This window comes from Etheostoma spectabile, chromosome 17 (genome assembly GCF_008692095.1).
Source record: "Etheostoma spectabile isolate EspeVRDwgs_2016 chromosome 17, UIUC_Espe_1.0, whole genome shotgun sequence".
In the NCBI taxonomy this organism is placed as follows: Eukaryota; Metazoa; Chordata; class Actinopteri; order Perciformes; family Percidae; genus Etheostoma; species Etheostoma spectabile.
In genome coordinates this window covers 20,964,665-20,984,605 of record NC_045749.1, presented here as the reverse complement: position 1 = coordinate 20,984,605, position 19,941 = coordinate 20,964,665, and the positions used below count along the sequence as shown (strand labels likewise).

Genomic DNA, 19,941 nt, shown 5'->3' with positions numbered 1-19,941 from the left:
CCATTATGGCGTGCCAGAGGGTTTTAACGGGAGACTTGAGGGTATGTTTTGAGAGCATGGATACGAGTGTGCTGTAGGAAGTTTACGAGTTTGTTACACGGTTTTGTTGGGTTTCTTGTGCGCTCTCTGCGCCCACAGAAAAGTTTCCTGCCCTGTATGGTAGCTTACCCTCACCCTCACCCTCTCCCTCTTCCTGGGCGAGCGTCAATTATTCATAAGCCTTGGGTAGCTAACTTGAAACCGATAACCCACATGCTATTTATACTTCATTTCAAATGGACAAATACTTAACTGTGAAGTTCCAGGCAGCTTGGTCGTGTCTGTCGGCATAGCTGCTGCCGAGCGGGCGGTCGGCTGGGAGGAGGGCAGGGGTCATCTGCCCATGGGGGAGAAAGGCTGAACCAGCAGCTGCACATTATAGGTGAGGCTACACAACAGAACTCAGACGATTAGAAGTGCTACATGTAACACAAAAGAGCTTATTATGATCTTCGTTGCTAGTTTTTTGTGTAAATGAAAAGCAGTTTATTCCATACCACCCCATTGGATTTATTCCCATGTTATCTGTATCCTGATGCAAAGACCCAATTTGTCAATCAGGTTAATCCAAACCAATTCAAATTTTGGACCTAAAATAAACTCCCATTTGTAGACAGCAATAACGAGTAAGAATAAACGGTTTTAAATATAAGATAATTTGAGTGCTTTTACCCATTTTTATGTCTTTAAACGTGAGTGGCATTTTTCTGGCAGGATGCCATCCCACCATCCTCTAGGTAAGCATCTTATTAGCTTTGTCAGACTTTCCGCCACAACGCTGCGGAGGAGGGTCTGGCTAGTACACACAGCATTCTAGGATTGGATAAAAACCTTCTCTGGTTGATTGGCATTTCTTTAAACCAATCGCAATCAAGCGCAGAGAGGCGCCACGGTGCCTTTGCAAAATAGGCTTAGGAAGGAACTTGTTGTGATCCTTTGCCCTTTTTGGGATCTACATAGGAGATCCTGGTTCTTCCAGGTAGGTGTCCCAGGGGGACCTGCAGCCCAAGTGACATTTCATTAACAACCACTGCACATTAAGTTATAAACGTGGTAGCTTGTTTACGTCAAGTGGCCTTATAGCTTCCAACCCCCGACTCAAGCCTGCAGCAGTGTTTTGCATTCAATTACATTTTTATTTAAGCTGCAGAATGAGTGTCTACATTAGAATTTGCTTAACGTCACAAGTCAGACAACATAATTGAGGTTATTTTTTAGATCACTTTGCTATTTAAATTGAAAAAGAAATATATGGAACAATACGTACAGTAGGTTTGATTGAGTGTATGTTGTATTGCGTCATTTTATAAAGTTAAATTGCTTATTGAAAACACCCAAAGATAACCTGATAAAAGAAAAAAACAAACTCAATATTATATCATGGGCCAGTGTGGATTACACTTAACAGTTTTATTTGGAATATTAAGACAATGAAGCATAAGCCAAGCACCAAGAGTGACAGCTACAAGTGTCGCATCATACGGCTCTTATAAATGAACAGGTTATACTGGAAAACAACTTTTTGTTCTCTTTGAATGGTGAAGTAGATACACAGAACAGACAGTGAAATGTGAACATGATTATGCCATTTACACGCTCCAAATCCTACCTGACAGCAAAAGAAAAAAGAAAGAAAGAAAAAGCGAAGAAAAGCAGAAGAAAATGGAACTGCGATATTCGTCTGACGACAGCTCGGTCAGCCTGTGGCAGTGGCTGCAGCCCGGGACTTAAAGGGCTCGTGTGATTGGTCAGAACGAATAAGGCAGGCCGGGAACACGGCGGTGCAGCAGAGTGTCGGCCCTTAGTTCCCATCATTGTCGAGTCCTGTTGCCTCGGCACCCACATCCACACAGCAACCAATGTGCACATACAGCATTAAAGTGACAGAGGATTGCAACCATTGTTACACTACACTCCATTGCATATTAGGGAGAAGTAATAATGAAAAATAATTCTTTCATACATATTTTTCTGTTTGCATATAGCACTTAACCCAGCTTTCTAAAATATATATATATATATATATATGGGAGCATGGAAAGAAATGTTTTAAAATATAATTTTCTGTTTGGTGTGTCCTCTTAAGAGTTGAAACCGTGAGTCGTACCGAGTTGGGGTAGGGTTAGGAGTCCATCGTCATGGTGTTGATGTTGTTTAGTGGGACAGCGAGGGACATAACCAGCCCGTCTCTCATCCAGACCGGACCCGGTGGTTTCTTGCCACAACCGAGGCTCTCATAGTGCAGCTAAATAGTGTCATACTGAGGACAACGTCAGGTCAAAATAACTCATGGCATTTTGTTTTTCTTAAGAACAGAATACACAAGTAAACACAGATCTTTGCTCGCCCTTGTTTTTTGGGGAGGGGGAGGGGGGGATTGGGGGTAGGTGGTGCTGGCTAAATGTGGTCCGTGTTTACACATCCATGGCTTAGGGTGGGGTGGTAGGAGGGTGCGGATGTGTGTCAATACCTGGGGGTAGTGCAGGTGTCATTAGAAGTATCATAGTAAGTGTGTGCAAATGTATGTGTCCCGGACAGTTAATGCACCACTGAAGAATAAAACGTCTTTTCATCAGGCTCCTATAACACAACTATCATTCATCATACATAAAATGTTTTTTTTCCCCCCCCCCTCCTAAAATCTACAAGTTATATGGCAAACATGTGCTACGGTTAATGTCAGATTTTTCCCATGGGGAAAACTGGGTTGAGAGGGTCCTGGGACTCTCATCGCAATGGGCCTGCCTGAGAAAAAAAGGGGGGTGGGACAGGGGCAGAGAGGCATCGTTCATAGGAGTCACCGTCATCACCCCTCACGGTCAACTCTGCGTCGCCTCGGCTGGAACCCTCCGTGCGGCTCCGTCCACACACCACCATACTCCCTCACAGCACATGCGTATGCACCGGGTCTGCGACACGGTGGAGAACACACCTCCATCGACACAGCTCACAGCGCCTGAACATACGTGAAATATTTCAGGACCACTGGCTTTTTCTTAACACTCACACAAGTCTCGCCATTTTGAGCTAAAACACAAAACAGTGGTGTCCAGGAATATTTGGACAGTGGGGAAGTTTCAGTTTTGGCTCTGTAGTGCAGTATATTGGTAATGAAACTAGGACTATATAAAGAAAAAAAGGTTAAAGTGCCAACTCTCAACTTTTAGTGTGTTCAGATATATGTTTCTGATATTTAATGGGAATCATAGCTATTTTTGTGTGAATATGCAATTCACCAATTAGTCCAAGCAGGCAAACGATGACAAGTCACCTGACCTCAGTATGACTGGGGGTGTTTTACTTGCTTAAAAAATTACCAAAACAAGCAAGAAGATGACGGACAAGAACATCACCATAGACGCACGTTTAATATAGAAGTCAGCAGTGGCCGATTGTAAAAGATGTTCCACCAAACAGTAAAATGTGATGACTTAAGTTTAGGTTTCTAAAAGTGGGCGCCGTTGTACAAAAAGCGGCACATTCCTACCATGTTCACCCAATATGGACGCAAATAAAAGCCTTAAGTTGTCACTAAAGCCAACCGTCCTTTCAAATCCAACATGCTGGAGTAAAGAGCCAACACAACTGAAAAAAAAAACACTGTCCTAATACTTGCAGACTGCACTGTAGAACACAAATACACAATTAAAGTGCTATTTTACTTCAACGAATCCGTCACCCTCTCTGTGAGCGAGCCGTTGCCACAACAAGAAAGAAGCCTGGGCTCTCTGGGAGCCAGCTCCATCCTCTCCTCCTCCTCCGGGCTCCTTAATGTTAACTTCAGCCTAGGTGGAGAGCGGAGGGGAGGACAAACAGGCTTTAGTTCCTTCTACACCACAGTCACCTCCACATCAGCCCAGTGATGTTAGGGATGTGGCCAGATGGATAGAATAATAATAAAAAAAGGCCTCCTTCAGCCACGCAGCAGCATGAGGCAACACAGAGTGGCCCTTTTAGTACCCAGTAAATTTATGTCCCAAAATGGTAAAATTAGCCTGCGATTAGTGCCTGCAAGTGGGGTGGGGCACTATGAACAGTTGTATGCTACTGCTATGCAGTAGCATGATCGGTAGGTGACAGTAAGCATGATAATATGCTCTGTGTGGGTTTTTTCAAATACATATTTCTTTGACAGTGTGGGTGCTAAAAATCCTGAATTATGAAAGTGCACATAAAAGCAACTCAAAATGTCAAAACTCACTCCTGCCACTCTTAACACATACAAGGGATTAACATGCGCTATTCAAGCTTTTGGAGAACAAAGTGCAGGGCAGTGGAAAACATTTGGGACTTTTATGGGAAGAATTGTTCGTTAAATTCGGATCAATCTTTTCCTGCCTGATAAACAAGTGAAAAAATTAGAATGGTTTTGCAGAGAGAAGGTTTTCAGTGTTGAAAAACTTCTTTGTTAACTATGAGATAGCTATGAAATAGTTAACAAAGAAGAGCAGAACTAACTTTCAACAGTTTGTAATTCTGAAATATAAGTTGGCGTTATTCTAACGCCATTGAGCACATTTAGAAGCTTTAGCCTTCCACTTATTTCACATGGCTGTGTGCAAGCGCTTTGGTCACAGGCTCAGATATTCATGGGCAAAGAAACACACTGACATTTGTTCATGATTCATCCTCACTGATGAAAACTCCCAATAACCTTTAACATATGTGCGGGTTGATATACACACAAACTAATATATGAACTAGTTTGAGAACATAAGCTTATATTTAAGCTTTCCAGTGATCATGATCTTATGCGTTTTTCTGCTGTAATAGTTTAGTTTTACACGTTACTTGCTGGGTTTTCATCAGCACACTTTCCAGTTCAGATTTGTTTAAAACATTTTTTTAAAACATGCCGTAAAAGGAACCACTCTGCCTGCATTTCTCTAACCATCTCATGTGTATTCATATTATTATTACTACGACGAGTTAGAGCAAACACTGTTGCTGGTGAATTTATTTAATTGCTTAAGGCTAACTTGGACAATGTCAGAGGTTGGATCAAAAAGAGTCAACTTTCAACTGTCAACTCTAATTAGGATCTGTCAAGTTGCAGAGTACAACCTACACTTGGCTGGACATCGTTATCTTGAAATATGCTACAGTAGGGCTTGGATTGGACCTGCTAACAACCTCATACTACCTTACAGGTCATAATGTGGCGAGAGACTAATGCATGCATTAGTGAGAGATGTACTTTAACTAATGTACAATGTATCATTTTGATAACCTGTCATAGCTTAACCAACATAGCACCACTGAAATTGAATCGGTTTGAAACTTGAACGTGCACCATAAGTATGTGAGCTTCCAGCTCATGTCCCATTTCATTATTAGTCTCTTCAGTCTCGTTTGATGGCATCTGAGTGGACCGTGTTGAAGCACCTCCTTTTTCCAATTTGGACTACAAAACAATGGATTATGGAAAATAAATTAAATGGTTCTCTAAAAAGGCACATAGGTTATACTTATTTTCTCTTTATTTTCTCTTCACAATGAGAATATAAAAGAAATGAGTGGTTAGCCAGCAGTGCTTTTGTCCTAGGGAACACAATCATTCAAATTACATAAATAAAGCTCTCTAAGATATGCCAACCTCTCGAGAGTTGAGTGTTGTCTCCACTCAGTGCCACAACTGGGACTATAAAAGCAACCGGGCAACGAGGGAATTTGTTGGAGTTGAGACCTTATCGTTAGAAAAGTTGTAAAGTGAGGGACATCACCTCCAAGAAAAGGCTATTATCACTTATTTCCGGTTGGTGACACAGAGGTCTACATAAAAGCAGCTCAACATGTTTTAACGTTGAGAGATTAGCTGTGCTCACCATTTCTGATCTTTCACTATATGTGGAGTGGATCAATTCACAGTCCTGTTTAAAGGGACACTGACGTTTGGAATTTTCATCTTCTGTCTTCACCGAAAAGCTCATCACACATGCCCTCAATTCCTCTGAAATGACTTAGTTGCAAGTATCTAGTGAAGATAAATTGCCAAATGGGATACACAGGGTAAAAGCTTTCCGTATGCCAGATGCCACCAAAAGAAACTAAATGAAGGACACAGGTGTAAAACTAAATACTATGAAGCCATAATACAATTCCATAAAAACACCAGACTGATCAAATGTTACCCTAGGAGAAAATTGTGTGTATAAGTGTCTGTGGCCAATGAAGACCACTGAGGGACAGACTGCTGCGACAACTGTGGTAATGGCAAGAATAGATAGGAGGGACAGATTGTAAGAAAATGTTCTGTTTAGAAAGCAATGCCGCACTATGGGAATAAAGTTAAAGTTCAGAATAAAGTTCAGCTTGCTCACTAAATAGGACACAGTAGATAGACTCATCAATCACCATTACTGCTTAAGGAGAAACTACTGTTTTTTTAAGGACTAATCTACAGTCCTTAGAAAGCACTTCATTTCCCTGATGTGCTGTCCTGAACTCTATGGACCCTCTTAGAATCTGTCCCTGGCTTAGCTGATGCCCATGCGTGCAAAGAGATAGCAAAGAATGTGCCGTATGTAGCTCTATCCATGGGCAAGCTCTGACTGCAATATAACAATAGCATCTCCAGATCACACACACACACCTTCTTGCAAGGTGCTCCATTAGGTGCTTTGACAAACTAAGGAAGAAAAAAAATAATAAATCGAGAAAGCACAAAGTGAACTGTACAATGTAGCCATGTGGGCCTAACTAGCAATTTGGGATGAATAGAAGAGGCATGCAGGCAGGTCTACAGGCAGGATGATGTTGTGGGATCAGGCAGACATTTAGCACAAAGCAGGAGAGAAAGGACACAAAAGCGCTGATATTTGTGCCTTTCCTTCCCATCAAAACAACCTGTTCAACACAAAAACATGTGCTTGACAGACAGCGTTATACTGAATATAATCATGTTTTTTTTCTGTGATGTAAGTAATAACTAAAACAAAGATTAGAATGAATCTTGTATAGCTTGTTACATTTGAATTCCATCCCCCACCAGAAAGAGGGCCATGTCACTATAGCCTCTAAATGGCTAATGAGGAATTTATTAAGTTCTGCAGTGTGTATACAGGCAATGGAGAAGCCCACCCTATTTGACCTTGAGTGGTGGTTCCCTCTCCAGCCAGCGAACTCGTACTTTCTGTTTATAGTGATACTCCTTGAGGAAGTCCTGCAGGGCAGGGGGCAGCGGCAGAGAGCCTATACCATCGTAAGTGGTCCAGCGGCAGATGGCAGCTCGTGCCAGGTGCTGCAGGCCAAAGGGAAAGGTCCGATGGAGAGGCGCAGTAAGCAGCGGTTCGAAAAACATGCAGGCGCTGGGGTCCTTGTAGTGTTCCAGCAGTCCTGTGACGGTGGAAGAGTGGAAAACACAAGGGTCGTGAGCGTCAAAGCTGAAGTTGTGGTTCCACTGCTCGATGCGGGCGTGCAGTGAGCGGTTGTAACGGCGGAAGCTAACGGAGAAGAGGTAGTCCTCCTGGGCTGAGTCACGGAGCAGGAAGGTGCCCTCTGGCCGCCCATCCAGCAGCGCCTCAGCCTCGTAGCGGTCCATGACGCCCCAGTAGCAGGGCAGAGCGGTGATCTGCAATAGGTCCGGCACCAGGCAGTGGATATAGTCTATCTGAGTGTGAACCTTCCAGGGCCCAGGTTGCTGCCGGCTCAGGTGACCATCCCCCGAGGCGTGCCTCTGCTTGGGCCTCCTGGCCTGCAGACAGAGGGTGGTGGAATCCTCCTCAGAGTCACAGTCCTGGGCTGATGCTGCAGCCCCCAACACCTGCCCACAGGCCCCCGATGACCCAGCACCCGCAGAGCTGCCAGCCCCTGAGGCCCGGCCTTCCCCAGAGGCCTCTCCCATGCCAGGAGCCATCTTTGGTCCCAGTTTGTAGAGAGAGGAGCCCGGCACTGAGGCCTCCAGGGTGTGGATCTGTGCATTAGGTGGTGGGTCCACACCTTCCTCGATGCTAAGTCTGCGGCGCTCGCGCAGACGTTCCTCCTCGTCCTCAGGAGAGGGGTGGGCCGGGTCAAAGGCATCCAGCAGGGCAGTGGAGGAATGCGGGCTGACCGGCGCCGTGTGTTGCTTGATCAGGTGCCACTTGTGAGCAAGGTCTGAGCCTGGTGGGAAGGGGCAGGTCTCCAGCATGAGCTCCGTCAGGTGAATCTTACGCTTGGACATGACGGGATTCTTAGATGAGCGGGAGCGTCTGCGAGCAGGCAGGGGTAAGCACAGCCCCACGGTATCACTAAGCTGCTGGCGCAAAGACCGAGCATTCAGACCGCGTCCTCCAGATACAGAGTCGCTCATATCCTGGAGGGAGCTGACTCCATAACGCCTGTCCCTGCGGTGTCCACTCCCCCGTAAGCGCCCAGACCGCCTATCTGCCTCCAGAGAGCTCTGGGTTTTGGTGGAACACGAGTGTTTTTTCTTGCCCCCCCATGGAGCATGACGGGAATAGGAGTCTCTACGAGCCAGCGGAACCCCCCCTGATCCCCCCCGCACATCCTCAGTGTCCTTGTCGATTGTGATCTCTACTATCTGAGGGATGTCCGACACACAGTTGTGATGGCGGCGTCCTGCTGGTGCCATTGGCACAGGCAGGAGGCTCCGTGATGGGCTGGAGGCTCCTGACGCCTGAGCCTCACCTGAGCTGCCTCCTTGGCTGAGATCCACCACACAGTGGACCGCATCGGCCTCTACCCTGCTTTCACTTGAACCGTTGCTGTGAAAGAGTGTCTGGCATTTGCTCTTCAGGTTGCTCCACATGGTGCCCACTTTCTTCATCAATAAGAGCCCCTGGGACCTGAAGATAACAGGAGACAAAACTTGATAAGTCACAGGTGGAAAATCTCACAACGGCGACGGTGCCTAGCTTTCAGACCGAGGCACAAGCTACATGAAGAATGTCCTACATTTAAATTTCCCAGACTACTGTGTATCTAGTAATTTGACATGGTAGGAGTATAACAGAGCCAAAGTGTCTGAGAGGTGGGTGAGCTTGAGTAGTTGGAACAGCAGAGTTAGGGGTTGCCAGGCAGACGTGCAGAGACACAAGGCCACAGCTATAAATGAACCCAGGATCTGCTCACAGCTGATCTGCTGGTATGTACTGTATTACAGAGCCAGTCTAGACCTGACCAAAAACTTTCCCTGTTACAGCAGCAGATAGGACACATGTACATGCACAATCACATATGCGGTTGATTTATCACCACCAGAATTTGACAGGGATTTGGAAGTAGTAGCACCAAATAGTGTTCCAATGGTGCATTTTTTTTACAGTGAGCAAAGTCACCAAGTAGGAGGTTTATTAGGATACAAATGTTGGTATTTCCAAAAAATTCAAATCACTGCAGCAAACAGTGAGATACTTGAATAACTTGCCAACATGCAAAATATCCCAACTCAAACCCTTTGCAAGTCTTCACACTCATGTTTTAGCTCTTTGTTGCTAAAAGTGAATTGTACCCTAATCTGTACCCTAACCCTATATAGTAACTGATAACACTATCCAACATTGACTTTGTCCATTACAAGCAGCTCATTATTAGCATCAGAACATGACAAGAGATTATGGTTTTGCACAGTCAGCTGTGATAGACGAGAGTTCTGTGCACAGGAAATGGTCTTTAGCACATCACTGATTAAGTTGATTTTCTGAGGGCAGTTCCAAGGCTATTACTAACAAACTCACGACGTCAGACGTCATGACTCACAAAACATGCCTCTCTGATTGTCAAGTCATTTAAAGTTCCAGCCTGTATGCATAGCATACAAAAAACAGCCGGCAATAAATGTGCTTTTACGAAAACATATCTTATTCAGTTTGCGCTACATCACCAAATGTGACATAACTCGTTCACCGTAGTGTATCTCCTGTTCTGTGCTCCATGTGCATCTGCACAATAAGCCTGAGCAAGGGCTGTGCATTGTCTGGTCTGTTGGACGTCTTCCTTTCATTCTCTCAAAAGGCTAGTACCACTACAAAAAGCCACAGTATCTGACCGTGCTCCCGATCCGATCACCGCTGGCTTGGGATGGCGCTCCAGCGATGAAACTAGACTTCCCACAAACAACATCGAAAGCAAAGCATCCAAATGCTTTTCAACACCAAATGCCCATTCAGCAAAACTCAGAAGTGTTAAAGGAACACGCCGCCGGTTGTTGAAATAGGGCTTATCATGGTCTCCCCTAGCTGTAGATAGGCGGGCCAACGCATTTTTTTTGCCTCAGTCTTAATCTGCATAGGTATTTGTACTAGTTGTGAATACGCAGGTCACAAGAAGTAATTTTGTTGTTTTTTGTTGACCGGCAACATAGGATTCCATTCACTACGCTAAGCTAACTACGGTGTGGCACCGGACCAAAAACAATGCGTGCACTGAGACAAAAAAAATGCATTAGCCCACCTATCTACAGCTAGGGGAGACCGTGATAAGCCCTATTCAACAAACGGTGACATGTTCCTTTAAGAATTTCCCTGTAGTTCCCATAGTAACATCTGTAAGCAGCAACTTAAAGTATAGTACACTAGACTTGATTACAACATATAAACTTGTTTTGTTTTCTCCTGCAGTGAAAATAAAGCCAATAGCTATGTTTCTGATGATATTGAATAAATAATGCCTTAAGGAAACAGTAAAATTTGAATTCCATGGGTATCGGCTCAAAGTTTATAGGTTCGGTCTCATCGGATTTTCACTCGATCGACATGGCTTATGCGATAAACAACTAAACAATGAATTGCGATCAAGTTTGAGGTCATTTTATGGTTAAAACAGACGCACCCAATGCTCACTGGCGGAGTGCCGACGCAAATGCAATCATGCAAAGATACTACATCCTGTGGTAACACGATTGATAGCCAGACTTTCTAGTGACCACATCCCTGCACCTCGGTTGGAATCGGAGGGCCGTGGCTTGTCTGGGTCAAGGGAGGGGCAGGTCAAATCTGAAAATGCTTCAACTAGGGCCCGATGAAAGCCATTTGTTTTTTCAAATTCCGTTTTTTCGGATTTATTTTTAGCCCTTTCGGATTTGCTTTTCTCATCACTTCTAAGCAATATTGACCTTTAAAAACTCAGTGACACAAACTCACGATTCAGCCAATATGCTGTATTCATCTACCTAAATAATGGATGCTGTCCTTTCCTCCTTTCATTAATACCTAACAAATCTCTCTCTTTCTCTGTCCCTTTCCTGACCCCGTCTTTCTGCTTGAGCAGAACTGGTGGAAGCCTGACAATTTTGTAAACAAATTAATATTATAATTAATTACACTGGTCAGGCTGTTCAGCTCTGGTTCAGGCCGGTCCCCATCCTCAACACAAGCCTTTTCAGTCGCGGAAAATAGTTTTCAACGCTCATCTGGGCTGAAGCAGCAAACATTTAGTGTAGAGCCCGAGCGATATATCGGCGGCTGATATTGGTCATTTCCAGATTTATCAATATCTGCATTTATAATGGTCGCTTAAAAAAGAAAAGAAAAAAAAAAATTCATTCATCAGAAGCATTTATAATGACAAATACATGATAGTATAGCATTTTTTTGTTCAAAAGGACTTAAGTTACATTTCTTACGTTTGTATTTTTATTCATTTTATTCATCAGAACTTTATTATATTTTGATGTTCTTCTGTTATATCGTGACAATTAAAAAAATATTTTAGTGAGAACTCATAAATAAATACAAATAACTAATGTTAGGGAAATTTGTTTTGTTACACGTTTCTGGATTTCTTTAATATACTCTATATATCGGCCAATATATCGTAGAGCCAGGCACTATATCGGTATTTTATCGATCTCATGATATGAGACTAGATATCGTCTTAGATTTTGGATTTCATTATATTATAATATGACATAAGTGGAGTCTTTTCTGAACCAGACTGTTGTAACTGTTCTATTATTGGCCTTTACCCACTTAGTCATCATATCCACATTACTGATGATTATTTATCAAAAATCGCATTGTGTAAATACTATTGGTCCTTTTACAAAAGTAAAAGGACCAATAGTCAACACTACAATATTGTTATCGAGGTATTTGGTCAAAAATATCGTGATATTTGATTTTCTCCATGTTGCCCAGCCATACCGCCTTGGTTGCATCATCATAGCAATGTGATGATATGATGATGATGAAACAACACAATAATTAATGTGTTATTAATCCTGCAAGGGGAAATTACATTGTTTTCACTCCGATTGCATTGTTTTCTTATTATTATCAGCTGGCACATAAGCACTATTAAAACTTCTGCAATTATTACTCATATGTAGGTAGACGGCGCAATCTATTTTGTCTAGCAAAACTTTGTTTGCAAATGTTAGCTTGAATGTTGTGCAATTTAGTGCGAAAATGAATGGAAACACCTTAAAATGTCTTAAATCAATTCACTACACCAGTTTGACTGCAAAACAGCCTGTAACGTCATTGCACACAGGTTTTTATTCGCTTTAAAAGTTGTTGGATGGGAACACTTTTTACACCGTTTTTTACAGAACTTCAGATAATTCAATTGCCAAGTGGATGGAAACTTAGCTAGAGTGGCGGTATGCTGAATCTCCTCTCCGTGCCGTCAGAGTTTTAGTAATTAAACTTGCAAAGATTGTTGGACATATTTGTAACCAGTCCAAAAGCACAAAATGGTTGTTTGATCGATCATTTATAACTATAGCAGTCCTATATCATCCCTTTTTTTTATATTATTGCCAAGTGGTCAGTGCTGCATTTGTTAAGGAAAAAATAAAATGGGTGGGTCATCTGTAAATCCTTTCACTATGACCCCAAGGTGATAAAAATTGTGGGACACTGAGCTAGAGTTAGGCTGACCACCATCACAATGGAGAGCCACCATTGTGATGTCACACCCCCGCGGGAGCTGGACGGGACATTTCACAAAGGTCTGCGTCGGTCTTACACCAGCAAAGACACTTGCGTTGGACTTTGCGCTGTTCACGAGAGTGCTTTTTTATGTGTGAGCTAATATTGCGCATCTGTTCATGTGCGCTGCAAGAGTTATGTTTCTGTTTATTGAATGCGTTATTCAGTGCAAATATACCCGAGAATGTAGTTTAATCTCAGTTATGATGGTAAATTATGTTATTACTAGTGCTGTCAAACGTTAATATATTTAATTGCCTTAATGTCATAGTTAACGCACAATTAATCGCACACTTGTATCTACTTTAAATGGCCCTTTATTTCTTTTTGTCCCATTATTTATTCTCAATTCTCTTAACATGGAAAAGTGGATCAGCTTTTTTTTTTTTTTAATTGAAAACAACATCAGCATAAAGTAGTTTTTCTAACGTTACTAGTTGTTGCAACAGCATGTGGCCAAAAAGAACGTTAATCTTGCAGAAAATAAAATTGACACCGTTGTTCAACTAACAGCACTAGTTATTACTGTCGCTCTGTTAAAAGGCAAACGTTCCACTGTTCTGTCGTCACAAAGAGCACGGACATCTGATTGAGTATAGACGGCACCGTAGTAAGTAAAAGTGGGCCAAGTTATAATTTACTGCCCCTACCAGCAGGATAGCCACGTAATACTGTCTATTTACAGAGGGCATTTAAATGTACAGTATGTCTGATCATTTCTGTTACCTGTTAACTGATCATTTCTATGTAAAAAGCCCATACTAGTAGAAAGACATGGTCAAATATTAAGTGCTTGCGGCACGCCTCCGACAACGATATCATCCATCACGATGTTTTACTGTAAACAACCAATTTAGGGGACATCGACTCTACACCGAGCAAGAGTAAAAGCAGCCGTCACCATGAACAGGTTAGATAAAGTGCCGCAGGTAAGAGGAGCTGACAGCAGTTTGGGTGAACTCAAACCGGCAACACATCAAAGTAACATCTATCACTGTATGGGGAGCAACTGGCACTGATCACAGTCCCTAACATTATGGCAAGTGTCCATACTGTATGCAACTTCAGCTGTCTTAACCCTCATGTTGTCCTCGGGTCAAACTGACCTGTTTAACTGTCTTTTTAACTACCCAATTTAACATGACTGATCCCACACAACGCTCTTTGGCAAGTCTCTACTTTCATTAATTTTGGGTTGTCTTGTTCAATTTTATAGCATGCAAGTGGTTTCGAAATAGTATTGAGTAAAAGTTGACATATTCCAGTCTGTGATTATCCATCAACATCCACTCCTTTAATTTTAGTCTAAATTATTCCTAATTTTTGCTTTTCTAACTCAAACATTAGGTATAATTTCCTATAAATAAGGTTTGACAATAAATTCCAAAAATAACTAAAGCTAAAGTTAATAAGTTATTGTTGTGTAGTGTTGAAAATGTCAAAAAAAAAAAAACCGGCAAACATGGAAAAAAAGGGACAAACTGTAAGAAAAACTTTAAAAAACTTTAATTAAAAGCCTCAACAAAAGTGTTGATTTTCACGGGAAGACAACACAAAAGTTAGGGATACACAAATAATGTGGCGCCAACTTAACTTGAATGAGCTAATGTTATTTAAGATGTAACTTCACTAGGAGGTGCAACAACTGGTCAATTAATCAAGCAGGCAATAAGAAGGGAATTAATCATAATATTAATCTGTAGGATGTTGGTGGATTTTTCATTGTTTTCTGATGATTTTTAAATCAACCAATTAATCAACTGATAATGAAATAAATCATTAGTTCAGCCCCATTCTTAACCATTCCTAGTTTTACTTTAACATACAAAAGTTAAACAAGCAAAAAGAAGAAATATATCAACAAAAATGTTTAAATAACTTAATACTTTAGAAAAATAAATTAAAATTCTTATGAAATTAAAACTTTTTGTATGCCCTTATAAACGATGACATTCAAAGATGGGTGTTATATAACAATACTATCATAATCCCTAGTGATTAAGTAACAAAACATACTTTGTAGATCTGTTGTTCTACACTTCTGTTCCTCACGTGACCATACATGACACACACGCTACTGCCTAAACAGACTGACTGGTCACTAGTCATCTTTTGTTTACGCCGTTACCATGGGCACGCTTCATACAGTGATGGGGTAGCGTAGTTCAGAGGGCATTAAACACAAAACCATAATTCCGGCATTAGTGAGAGCCAGAACGGCAGGCGAGTGAGTGCCGTCAGTGGTGAGGACGAGGACAGTGTGTGGACGAAAAAGAGACAGCAAAGACGATGTAAAGTGAGTAAACGCCCAGCTTCTTCACACACACACACACACACACACACACACCACACACACACACACACACACACACACACACCACACACACACACACAACACACACACACACACCACACACACACACACACACACACACACACACACACACACACACACACACACACACACACACACACACACACACACACACACACACCACACACACACACACACACAACACACACACACACACACACACACACACACACTTTGCTGTTTGTAATCACATGCAGTAGAGATGCACTGCTTTTTATGCACTGAGATGTGTTGTGTGGTAATTTACCACACGTGTTACTCAAGTTAAACAAATGTGATTTCGATAGAGTGGCTCACTGGCATCCTTTGGGCTCAAGCTGCCAAACGTATACGAGCAATCAAAGGTTTTATTACAAGCAGTAATGAGGCTGAAAATTTACTAATTACTTATCAATTTTAAAAAGAAAACAATTAATTCTCCTATATCAAGGTTTTTGTTGGCGCACGTCTTACCAGGCGCAACCTAAATCTGCCAGCATTTGTCTTGATTCTGTAACTGTTCAGACAACATTAAACAATGGGATATAAACTACAACTGTGTGTTCACACCCTGCTGTCTTCCCTCCACAATGAACCAGACTCGTGAGGCTAATGTAGGGCTACACGATATGTCCTGAAATCAAAATCACGATTAATTGCACCTCAGTAACCTCAGTAACGATAAATTAACAATATTTTTTTGTGATTCAACGACAAACACTGCGTTTTATTTTTTTTAATAAACTTTTAAATAATGATGCAAACTTTTTTGCATGATACAAATGTAATTAGGCGACAAAATCTATTTCTTAATTGCCAATTAACTTATTAGCCCTAACTTTGAACCAGCAAGTTACGTTTTAAGCTCCTTTTTCTGCTTGTGGCGAGCTACGTGACACATGAAACTATATTGATGAGGACTGGCAAGTTAACTCGGCTGTCCGAGAGCATACCAGGCAGACCCTAGCCGAAAACCTGCAGGTGGCAGCGCTGGAGAGAGGCTCGGACATACACGCTGTGGACTTGTGTAGTCCCGTAAGCGGATTCAGAAAAGTGGCTGCATGTGTCCAACAATGCCCAAAACATCAACACCAGTACAAGCCTACAGCTGCCCGCAGACACGAAGTGCGGAAAGTGTGTCAGAGCCTCCTGGACGTGTGAACTGAGACTCCGTTTCCTGCTTGTCCGATTATTGATCATGTTAATGATGGGTTGGTTGACATTTGATTTCATTCTGCTTTCTTTTGGAAGGCTGGCTGCCAAAAATAGCCATTTACTAGCTAACTAATTAGCTAGTAAATGCTAGCTATCGGTAAACAGAAAGTAGTGGCTGGCGTCTGGTGTGTGCGCCAGTGTTTGTGTGTGCGCGTGTCGGCCGGCCCAGCATTTGGCAACTCGCTGGTGTTGATCTTGGACCCTTTTTTTTTATGTTGATATATTTCCGATTAATCATCCAGCTCTAGCCTAATGTTATATCTTCTACATATTCAGAGGCTGGACTTTCCATCCGGGTTGATGTGTTTAATGCCTCAGTTTGCTAATCGCCTCAAACATACACACAATTAAAAGTTCCAGTGACTAAAACGCCGCTAAATAAGGAGCCTGTGTCTCTAAATTTTGATAATTGTGCCCAAGTAGTATTTTTTTAAAAAAACCACACCTATAACTTTACTCTTTGTTACAATGTAACAATAAACCCATTATGTATAGGTAATAATGAAGGGAAAAAACATGCTAGCTAACATACCCTTATCCACCACATGCTGGATCCTACTAGAATTACACACATACATAAGAACAAAATAAACATGAAATTCATTGTTTTTGAAGTGTCACATTATGGAATCAATATAATGAAGAAGATTAAACTGACAAGCAAGGAGACAAAATGCTACGAGTTGTCCCATGAAAATAGGTGTATGAATTACTACAAATGTGAGGTAATGACCACTGAGAACCAAAAACTACTAGTGCGTTAGCTAGCTAATCCTAATCCGTGTCCTTATCAGTTTGGTTCCGTGCCCTTCTCATTAGACATTAAAGAAACTCTCAGAGCTATCCAAATCAGACAACAGTAGTACTAGTAATCAGATTTGCACCAATCATTTATGCAACATTAATAAATTCATTTATATGTCTACAGCAGGACATGCAAAGCGATGGAATCTCATATTGCAGATTTCCACCTAGAATGTACTCTGCTCAGCTAATGCATGATTGATTATTTTAAACTGGAATCGCCCTATATAATTCTCTACGAGTGTTGCCATTGATAACACGGCCACACCAAAAGTCCGATCCAGTCCACAACCATTTAAAACCACCCTGAAACAGAACTAGGCTACTTCTGCTCTCCGGCAACCCAACACACCCATTCTCCTGGGATCATACTGATCTTAGAGAGGGCTGTAGAGAAGACAGGATTTTGGGAGGACTTATTCTCTTCTCTGCTCTGACCAGACCAGTTAATGAGATATTTGCACCGTTCTGTATTCTGAAAGATATCTGGGATGGCAGAAAGCCACACAGGGTCTGTAAATTACACTTTCTCTTCCTATCCTTCCTATCACACAAACCTCAGCAAATATCTTCAATTAGATATGTTATGGCAAACTACCCAGTTTTTTTTCCTCTACAGAATATATTTTTCGCACACAAAAAAACTAACCTTTTAAAATAGAGGCAGAATGTGCACAGAAAATGATTCCGCTGCAATTGCATTGTTGTTTAGCAGTGCATTACATAATGCAATATTGTTTGTATAATAGTTATTCTGCCATTTGTTAGTATGTTGTGCTCAGTAATTAATACGATACAACACTGATTTAACTTACTTCACTTAATCAAAATGCATTCTACTCAGAGGGAAAACCAAGTAGGCAAACCCACATTAGTCAAGTAAAATTAACTGGAAGAATACATCTTAAATTGTATTTTAAGACAAACGCTCTTTAGAGTTCATGGTACTACATAGCTAAGCCATCCCTACACTGCCCAAACTGTCCTTGTTTGAATACAGATTGACGTGGGCAGTATTATATTAGCATTTACTAACGGTTGTTTGACACTTTATAGATACTTTTCAACACTAAGTTTGCTAATGTAAAGTGAAAACACAGAACTATCGAGCTATACCGTTATATTAGCTGGTCTATAGAAATGGTTGGAAGGCCTTTACGCTTCTGGAGGCCCCACTTTTCCCTGGTCCGAGCCAAGTCAGCGGACTTGCTAACACGTTAACTGTTAACCATCCACAGCCAGTCACAAAACGCCGCTAAATACAGCTAGCTACAGCCGCTAAGATTACGTTATCAAGCCTCATATTTGCCCAGTTGGCTTTGGTGACTTAGGTCAAATGTGTAATGTGTTTCTGAAAAAAACATTTGAAAACAAATATAAGCTATCTTAACGCTAAATGCACACAGCTTCGCTAACTTGCGGTTCAGGCTTGCGAGCTGTCAAAAATGCTAACTGTTAGCATTTCCTAGAATGGGAGATTCTAGCGTTTTAGTTAGCTTTGGCTAACCAGCCAGCTAGCAGAGTTAGCGTTTTAGCTCGTGAAAAAGCAACACACACACAAAAAAGACAAATAAATCAAGTGGTGCTCTGTTGCTTGAATATGCTGAGCAGAGAAATGTGACATGTTTTAAAAGAAGAGGTTTGTTTCTCGAATTTATATCTTACCCTCGTGCCTTTTGAAAGCTCTATTCAACAGCTCTCTTTGTCTGCAGAAAATGGCTATTAAGAGAAGTCAGGCATACATCCCCGTTGCGGACCACCGTGTCGGATGAAAGCACTAAAGGTACGCGGATACTTGATGGTATCATCCCGATTTTTTTTTTTTTTTTATAATTCGCTGAATACTTTACAAAATGATTTAAAAAGCTAAATTATTCTCTAGGCGCCGCGAGAACCCGTTCTTCACCATGGTGGGGGTCTTCTTTTCTGCCGTGGTCGCTGCTGCTCTAGCAGCCAATATGACGGCAGTCTCAGCAGACAGAGAGCCGGAGAGGCGGACGGTTAAGCGTGAGGGAAGTCAGGGAACACGACTGACAGCGGCTAAGTCCAATGGAGGAAAGGGAAACGACGACCACTTCCGACTGAGCACGCGGATAGGGAATGCCCCGGTGCTGGCTCCAGCGTGATGGGCGTCTCGTACCACCAATAAACGAGAGAGGAGGATGGGGCACGCCACTGGCAGCTACTTGGAAACGTGGAGCGGTGAAGTGATGCTGGCGGTGTTACAGCCAGCTAGGCCGGACCCCTGAGTCGCTGATGTCATCCAGGTAGGAGAACCAGGGCCAAGGCTCTGCATTGGAAGTGAGTGCAACCCCAGAATGAAGAAAACGCACTTTATGTTTCTAGAGATTGAAAAGTGCTCTACAATTAAAATAATAACTATCATAATTTACTCCTGCAAACTTTGCACTCTCCATTGCACTATATTGCCTCAACCTGTCTGTATTGTTTCTGTTTAGAGTTTGTATATATTAGTGTGTATTGTTTTGTTTTGTGGATTGTTTTGCATGTGTAAGCGCATTGATTGAGCAATGATGATCCGAAGCAAAATTCTTCTTATGTGTCCTCATACCTGGCAAATACAGCTGATTCTGATTCTGATTCTAAAGAATATATCAGAATAACTACAAACTATAATCTCACTAAATGCTCCCCATC

At 42.0% G+C, this 19,941-nt stretch overlaps 1 protein-coding gene across 1 annotated transcript; it reads right to left on the bottom strand.

Moving 5' to 3' along the window:
* Nucleotides 1-1,415: 1,415 nt before the first annotated feature.
* On the bottom strand, nt 1,416-19,369 carry socs5b (suppressor of cytokine signaling 5b). The gene is made up of 2 exons (XM_032542139.1): nt 18,949-19,369; nt 1,416-8,825 (listed from the first exon to the last, which is right to left on the bottom strand). Exon 2 carries the CDS (start codon nt 8,804-8,806, stop codon nt 7,121-7,123), a length of 1,686 nt encoding a protein of 561 aa, XP_032398030.1. The 5' UTR covers nt 8,807-8,825; nt 18,949-19,369; the 3' UTR covers nt 1,416-7,120.
* Nucleotides 19,370-19,941: the final 572 nt, after the last annotated feature.